Source organism: Carlito syrichta, unplaced genomic scaffold, assembly GCF_000164805.1.
Source record: "Carlito syrichta isolate Samal-C Ts95f unplaced genomic scaffold, Tarsius_syrichta-2.0.1 Scaffold316493, whole genome shotgun sequence".
In the NCBI taxonomy this organism is placed as follows: Eukaryota; Metazoa; Chordata; class Mammalia; order Primates; family Tarsiidae; genus Carlito; species Carlito syrichta.
The window spans coordinates 470,740-478,178 of NW_007260589.1; the positions used below are offsets into that span (position 1 = coordinate 470,740).

At 40.2% G+C, this 7,439-nt stretch overlaps 1 protein-coding gene across 1 annotated transcript in view; it reads left to right on the forward strand.

Moving 5' to 3' along the window:
• NOC3L (NOC3 like DNA replication regulator) overlaps positions 1–7,191 on the forward strand; it is a 32,470-nt gene extending 25,279 nt beyond the window's left edge. Inside the window, exons 16-21 of the mRNA XM_008074583.2 lie at positions 197–268; positions 612–793; positions 1,894–2,022; positions 2,758–2,855; positions 5,686–5,770; positions 6,103–7,191. Of these exons, the coding sequence (XP_008072774.1) occupies positions 197–268; positions 612–793; positions 1,894–2,022; positions 2,758–2,855; positions 5,686–5,770; positions 6,103–6,231 (695 nt within the window). The 3' untranslated portion in view covers positions 6,232–7,191. The remainder of the gene's footprint in view (positions 1–196; positions 269–611; positions 794–1,893; positions 2,023–2,757; positions 2,856–5,685; positions 5,771–6,102) is intronic.
• The last annotated feature ends 248 nt before the right edge of the window (positions 7,192–7,439 follow it).

The window sequence follows — 7,439 nt, forward strand, 5'->3', positions numbered from 1 at the left end:
TTTAATTTATTGTAGAGATGAGGTCTCGCTGCCCAGGCGGGTCTCGAACCCGTGGGCTCAGGCAATCCATTCACCTCAGCCTCCCAAAGGGGCAGGATTACAGGCCGAGCCACTGAGCCTGGCTGACATTTTCTTGTTTTGTTTGCCTTACTATGGAGGATGTAATACCTAATTAGCATTTATTGTCATTTCAAAGGTGATGTTCTGAATATTGATCCAATGAAATTTTATACACATCTCTACAAAACACTGTTCAAGTTGCATGCAGGTATGTATATTTAGATGTTTCTTTAATACATATTTATTTTTTAAGAATATGTAATGACCAGACTTATAGTCAATGACAAATGAGAATTAGGAACAGGTACATAAAATGCTGGCCCGCCAGTGCCATGTGTATTTATTTAATCTTATGTAAGACTTGGATAGAGAACTTCTGGAATTGACTGGAGATGCCGTAACAGAGCCCACTGCACCTCTTAGTGGTGCAGCCCTTCCTGTTGACTAGGGAAATAGTGGGGGACAGTTACAACAGTTCATCATGGGTTTTTCTGTAGTTCAGTGAAGATACATTATGAAAACAGCCCTGAAGGGTGTGTCTGCTGTTTCAGGTGCCACTAATGAGGGTGTTGAGATTGTACTGCAGTGCCTTGATGTCATGCTAACTAAGCGCAGAAAGCAGGTTTCTCAGCAGCGAGCCCTTGCCTTCATCAAGCGCCTTTGTACCCTTGCTCTGCATGTTCTTCCGAATTCAAGTATTGGCATTTTAGCAACTACCAGAATATTGATGCAGGTAAGTAATGATACAGGTGAATAGAGATAGATTCTTATCGTGCAGCGATTTGTTTGTTTGCTTGGTGCATGTCTTTTTCCCCACTTTTACATGACCATTTTAATTACAAAATTAATTCATGCCTATAATGAAATCAGATGACAAAAGAAGTAAATAAAATTACAAAGAGGAAGGCATTCTACACCTATTGGCCCCGCCCCGAGTGTCACTGGGTTGGTATCCACCTACCCTGTGGTGAGTATCCTTCCAGTAGCCTTTTAAACATTCATATATGCCAGGCTTGGTGGCTCAGCCTGTAATCCCGCGCTTTGGGAGGCTGAGGTGAGTGAATTGCCTGAGCCCGCGGGTTTGAGACCCACCTGGGCAGCGAGACTAAATGAAAAGGGCATCATGCTACATACATTATGGTTCTACAGCTTTTTTAAAAAAGAATTTTGTCATGATAGACACATTTTTGCTTCAGTGCATGTATTATTACTTTATCTCTTTAATGACAGTGTAAGGCTTACTTAGTTTTTTGTGTAACAAACACTTTTATAGTTCTGACTGTATGCTTGCCACTGTTAGAAATGCTTTACAAAAATTAACTCACTTATTTTTCATAACTCAGAGATAGCTGTTATTTTTCCCTCTTTACAGATGGGAAAACTGAGTTCCCCTCTAAGTGGTAGAAGTGTGATTCAAATTTAGATGGTCTGACTTTTGTGTTTCTTTTTATTTCTCTTGCTGGATGTAGGTTATTTCTTTTTTTGCTCTTATACGTGGTCTTACTGTGTTGCCCAGGCTGATCTCAAACTCCTGACTTCAGCAATCCTCTCCCCTCCACCTTCCAGAGTGCTTGGATTGCAGGTGTGAGCCACCATGCCCAGATGAATATTCTGTTTTCTTTTGCAAGATGAAACAAATTCTTTTCAAAGCAAGCCAAGATAAAACATCCTTTTGTAATTCTTGTTCTCTTACATTCACTTAAATTGTTTTTCATTGACGCTAGCTATAATGACCGTATGCTTATGACTCTTTTACAACCATATTTTAAATACAGATGTAAATACAAGCCAGTAACATAATTAATCCTTCTTTTCATGGTGAACTTTGTGCAGACTTTCCCAAAGACAGATCTGCTGCTTGACAATGAGTCTCAGGGAAGTGGAGTTTTCCTCCCTGAGCTGGATGAACCTGAGTACTGCAATGCCCAGAACACTGCTCTGTGGGAACTGCACACGCTACGGGTGAGAGTGACTTGTGGCTTTGGCGGGGCAGTGGGGGGCAGTTTTTTTCCATTTTTCGTCACATAGTTATTATTACCAGAGTACTTAGTTATACTTTGTTCTGGGGACATCTTTTTTTTTTTTTTTTTACAATTCTTATTCTAATATGCTACCTTTTACTTGGCTCTTACTATCTTTAAGTTGTTGAGGTACATTTTCTAGGGAAGTAGAAAATCATGGCAGTTTTGTGGGATGGGGTTGTGGAAGATGTATTGAAATCTGTCTCTAACACGGTTCAGGATAGTCGAGGATTTGTTGCCATGTCATTTGTATTAGGTTCTATCCAAGGAGACTTCGCTAGGCCCCGTTTCAAGTAGGTTTCATATGTTTCCTGATCCTGCAATACAGACAGCACTAGAGTGAGACTTGTAGAAAATACAAGTATCGGGTAGCCTGTTGTAAACTAACTTTTTCACTCTGAAAGAGAAACTCCTTTTTGATTTTTCTTGTTATACTGTAAACGCAAGACTAAGCAACAAGACTGCTAACTTGGTCATCAAGCAGATTTGTGTTTTAATCTCTTGGGCAAATATAATATTTCTTTTTGTAGGCATGTGGTTCTAATGAATTACGTATACTATGCATACGTGGTTTTAAGAAAATGTGTGAACTTTTGCTAAAGACAATTTCTGCTGTAGCTTGTATTTTGTAAAGTACTGAACCTTGCTGAATGTGGTTATCTTGTTTCCTCTTCAGAGACATTATCATCCTATAGTGCAGAGATTTGCAGCTCACATGATTGCTGGAGCACCTTCCGAAGGCTCTGAAGCACTCAGACCAGAGTTGAGTCGAAGGTAGTCAATAGCATTGCCTTATTCCAAAACTGTAAAATTAACTGGTAGCCATTTGCTACAAGAAATGTGTTTTATCAAGTAGTGTGTTATAAATTGTAAAATGCCAGTTGGTTATCTGACTTCGGTCTCACTTCCTATTTCTGAATTGTTCTAAAGAGAAAATGTGCTGGCTGTGATTGTGTTGGTTTTGGCTAATCGCCTAAAACTTTTATTTTTTTTTTTTGAGTTGGAGTCTCACTCTGTCTCCCAGACTGGAGTGCGGTGGCCGCTCCCAGCCACTGCAACCTTGACCTGCTGGGCTCCAGCGATCCTTTTGCTCAGCCTTCCAAGTAGCTGGAACTACAGGTGCACACTACCATGCCCGGCTGATTTTTTGATTTATTGTAGAGGTGAGGTCTTGCCAAGTTGCCCAGGCGGGTCTCGAACCTGTGGGCTCAGGCAATCCACTCACCTCAGCCTCCCAAAGCGTGGGATTACAGGCTGAGCCACCGAGCCCGGCTTAAAACTTTTTTTTAATCATGAAAAGAGAAAAGGAAAAGAAAAGGAGGAAAAAATGAGGAGAGGGAAGAAAAAGAGTGCTTTGGAGCACTGCCAGAAGGGCAGTGGTTTCTTTCCTTGGCCCTTCGCTCTTGTAGGCTACCTCCCGGTCTATGAGAAGCTTGGATGGCTTCCAGTCTGCCTAAAAGGGTTTCTTTTCCCTGAACGTTTTATTTTGAAAACTTTCACAAGTACACAAAATTTGAAAACTAGTAATTTGCCTTTTTTCGCACAAACTCATTTAGTAAATACTTCAGATATACAGAAAAGGAGAGGAATTCTATCGATTTCTGTGTCTTAATCTGTTTATGTTGCTATGAAACATGCCTGAGACTGAGTAATTTATAAAGAACAGAAACGTACTTTCTCACAGTGCTGGAGGCTAGGAAGGGCAAGATCAAGGTGCTGGTAGGTAGGTGTGATTGACCAGTGAGGGCGGCTTCCACTTCCCAGAAGGCACCTTGTTGCTGTGTCTTCTGGAGGAGAGGAACACTGTGTCCTCGTGGCAGAAGGGACAGAAGGAGAGCAGGGCCACAGGCTGCATGAAGCCTTTTATATAAGGGCCTTGATCTCATTCACAAGGGAGAAGCCCTTATGGCTTAATCATCTTGTAAGGACCTTACCTCTTAATACTATCATGTTGGTCATTAAGTCTCAGTCCTTGAATTTTGTAGAGAATACATCCAAATCATTGCAAGGTGATATCACTTTGCAGTGTGCTCACCACTCATAATTAACATTTTGGTTTAGATTTTTTCCTTTTGCAAGCCCACTGGCTTCTTGAATTCAGAAATCAAGATAGATGACTTGTGGGCCAGGCCAATTTTTCTAGCCTCTTGGAACTTGAAACAAAAATTGAATTAGTTGCTATCTTTCACATGTTGGAAGAATTCACCTAAAATTCACGTTTCCAGCTTCTCTTGAACTACTGGAGATTTGGCAACACTGGCAACACTCTATTTTACATGGCAATAGTCATTCAGCTGCTGGCCCTGCTATATGAAGCATGAGCTCTGTGAACTCTGCAGTTGTCCTTAAGCCCTTTCCTTCTGGGTAGGGTAGAGATAATTTTTGGCCTTACTAAATAATAAAATAGCCATTTACTTTCTCCTTTTTTCACACTCCACCTGTCTCATGCTCACTCTTCCAGCCTTGTTTTTGTTTTATTTTGCTTTGCTTTTTTGAATCAAGGTCTCAATCTGTCGCCCAGGCTAGAGTGCATTGGCAACACAATTATGGCTCACTGCAGCCTCAACCTCCTGGGCTCAGGTGATACTTCCACCTCAGCCTCCTGAGTAGATGGGCCTGCATGTGTACACCACCACATTTGACTATTTTAAAAATTTTTTTGTAGAGATGAAGTTTTCCTATATTGCCCAGGGTGGTCCTCACCTCCTGGGCTCAAATGCTTCTCCCACTTTGGCCTCCCAAAGTGCTGGGATTATAGGCGTCGTCTGGCACAGCCTTGTTTTTTAAAAAGGGGGAAAAAAGAGAAAACCTTTCTTTGTCACTTCTTTTTAATGATCATTTTCTGACTGGTTCCTTTTTTGTGCCAGATGTTTCCTTTTGTGGAGAAAGATGAGGAATGGTTTTATCCCAGAGGCTTGAGAAAGCAACTCATAGCAGTCTTCTGGAGAATGGAGCTTGGGATGTGAGCCTAATCACAACCCTTGTTTGGTCCTTGCCTGTCTCCTTTGGAGAATATGAACTAAGACCAAATCATTAAGGACTCATTTACATGCCTTGGGTATAATTTTGTCCTTAATGGTCTTTCCTTGTTTTTCATCCAAACCAACAGCTGAAGGGTGAGCTGTGTTTGAGTCCATGGAGGCTAACTCCATGCTTTACTCCTGGCTCCCATGACCAATTTGACTTAGTTGCATATATTCACATCACTGTAGTTGAGTTGGGATATGATCACACTGAACTGGAGGCCTTTGACTTAGCTTTTCTCTGGGCTCCATGCCTGTGTTTCCTTCCCTCCCTCTTTTCCTCCCTCTCACAAACAGGGTCTCCATCCAGACTGGAGTGCAGTGGCATGATCACAGCTCACTATTTTGAACATCTGGGTTCAAGTGATCCTCCTGCCTCAGCCTCCCAAAGTGCTGGGATCACGGGTGTGGGCCTCTACGCCCAGCCTGTGCCTATATTTCTAAATGTATACCAGACCTGAGATCGATTTAGTTGGATAATGTTATCATTGCATGGGAATTTAGGATTTAAGCGAGCAGGTTGTATTTCTGAGATATGTGGATATGGTGGTATCTTTACATTTTTATACTTGCTGTTATAGATCTGCTGCTGAACTTTTTGAGGCTTATAGCATGGCAGAAATGACATTCAATCCTCCTGTTGAATCTTCAAACTCCAAAATAAAGGTAGTGATACTTGTCATTTTTTAAAAGAAGAAATAAAAACTAAATGTATATGTCTCAATAACTCTCACTCCAGCTTGCTTAATTGTTTCACAGGTAGGTTTTTTTCAAGTTTAGAGGTTGATGGTGGGATGGATGTCGGATTGGCATTCTGCAGAGATGGTCATGAAACTGTTTCATTCCATACAGGATATGGTCAGGACTTGACCAAGCCTTCATCATTGTGTTTTGTGTGTTGGTGACAGCTGGTTGCCATTTTCAACTTTGCTTACAGCTTGGTTTTTGCTTACGGCGTAAGTAACTTAACTCATATGTATTCTTAACATTTTTTTCAGGCTAAGGTTTTACAAGGGGATTCATTTTTGAATGAAGACTTAAATCAACTAATCAAAAAACATTGCAATGAAGTGGGAACTCAGTCACCCCTGGATTTTACCAAATATTTGGAAACAACGCTGTGGTAGAAGAATGAAGTCAGTGGACTTTCTGGTGTAATTTTGTGTGTGGGATACACGTAAAGATAAGTTGGGAACTTATGGCCGTTTTTTCATGCAAGGAACACTTCCTAAGAATGATTAGGAAGAAGAGGAGGAAGAATTACCCTTTGCATGGCACAGCATTCTGTCCCAGTTCTGAAAATGTTGTTCATTAAGGAGATAGAAAAGCTTTTTTTTCTCCGCAATATTTGGAAATTTCCTTTTCAGTGATGCTGCCTTTTTAAAACTTCTTGTACATATTAAGTTATAGTTTTTTAAAAAAAATCTATGAACTGGTTCTTATTGAAATGTAGTTGCTATATTAAAATTAGGCCATAGAGCACAGAAAAATCAATACCATGAGAACACCTTTAACCACTTAGCTACTCTTTAAATACTCTTTAAAACTCAGTATTTATTTTTATTGCGACACTATAGATGGAAATGACAAACACTCTAAATTTGAGAGAATAAATTTTTATGAAGATTTTTGAGAAAAGAAAAAACAGCTTGAAGTTGGTCCCAGGTTCATTGGCTCTTGTTGCAGGACACATCGCAAGAAGTAACCTAACTTGGCTTCTTTAAAAAGGAATGAATGTTCCTTTTGGCTACTTTCTAAGAAAGTTTGAATGTGATTCTGATCTCTTTGAAATTCTTTGCATTTTTGCCTTGGAGATGGGTGGAGGAATTGCTCCAGGGTGGAAGAACCAGGTCCAAGGCTTTCTGTTTTAGGGACAAAGGGGACCCAGTGAGGGGGACACCCCCTTCCCACCCCCCTTGGAACAGATAAAATGCCCTTTCTTAGAAATATAATTACAAAGCAGTATTTTATGTAACAGCTGTTCCCAAATTCTAGGAATGGCCTAAGAAATGAGTGTTTAGTGACCAGGTTATAAATATTCTCTACTGTGAATAGTTGAATAAAACAGCTGTTCTCTTTGCTTTCTATTTTTGAGAAATGAGAATTAAAAAAAAAAGCATAGCCACCCAACTAAATATATCTCTTATAGCTTCAAAGCCATAGAATCCAGTTACTGGTGTGGAGCTTAGAGTTCTATTTTTCTCATGAAGTAAATGAAAATAAAAATTCCATTACCATTCCAGCACAGTGGGAGATGTCACTTAACAGTGCATGTCAACCTTTTAGCATATTCTAATATACGATTTTTACAAGTACTACTGAGGTCACCTTTTTT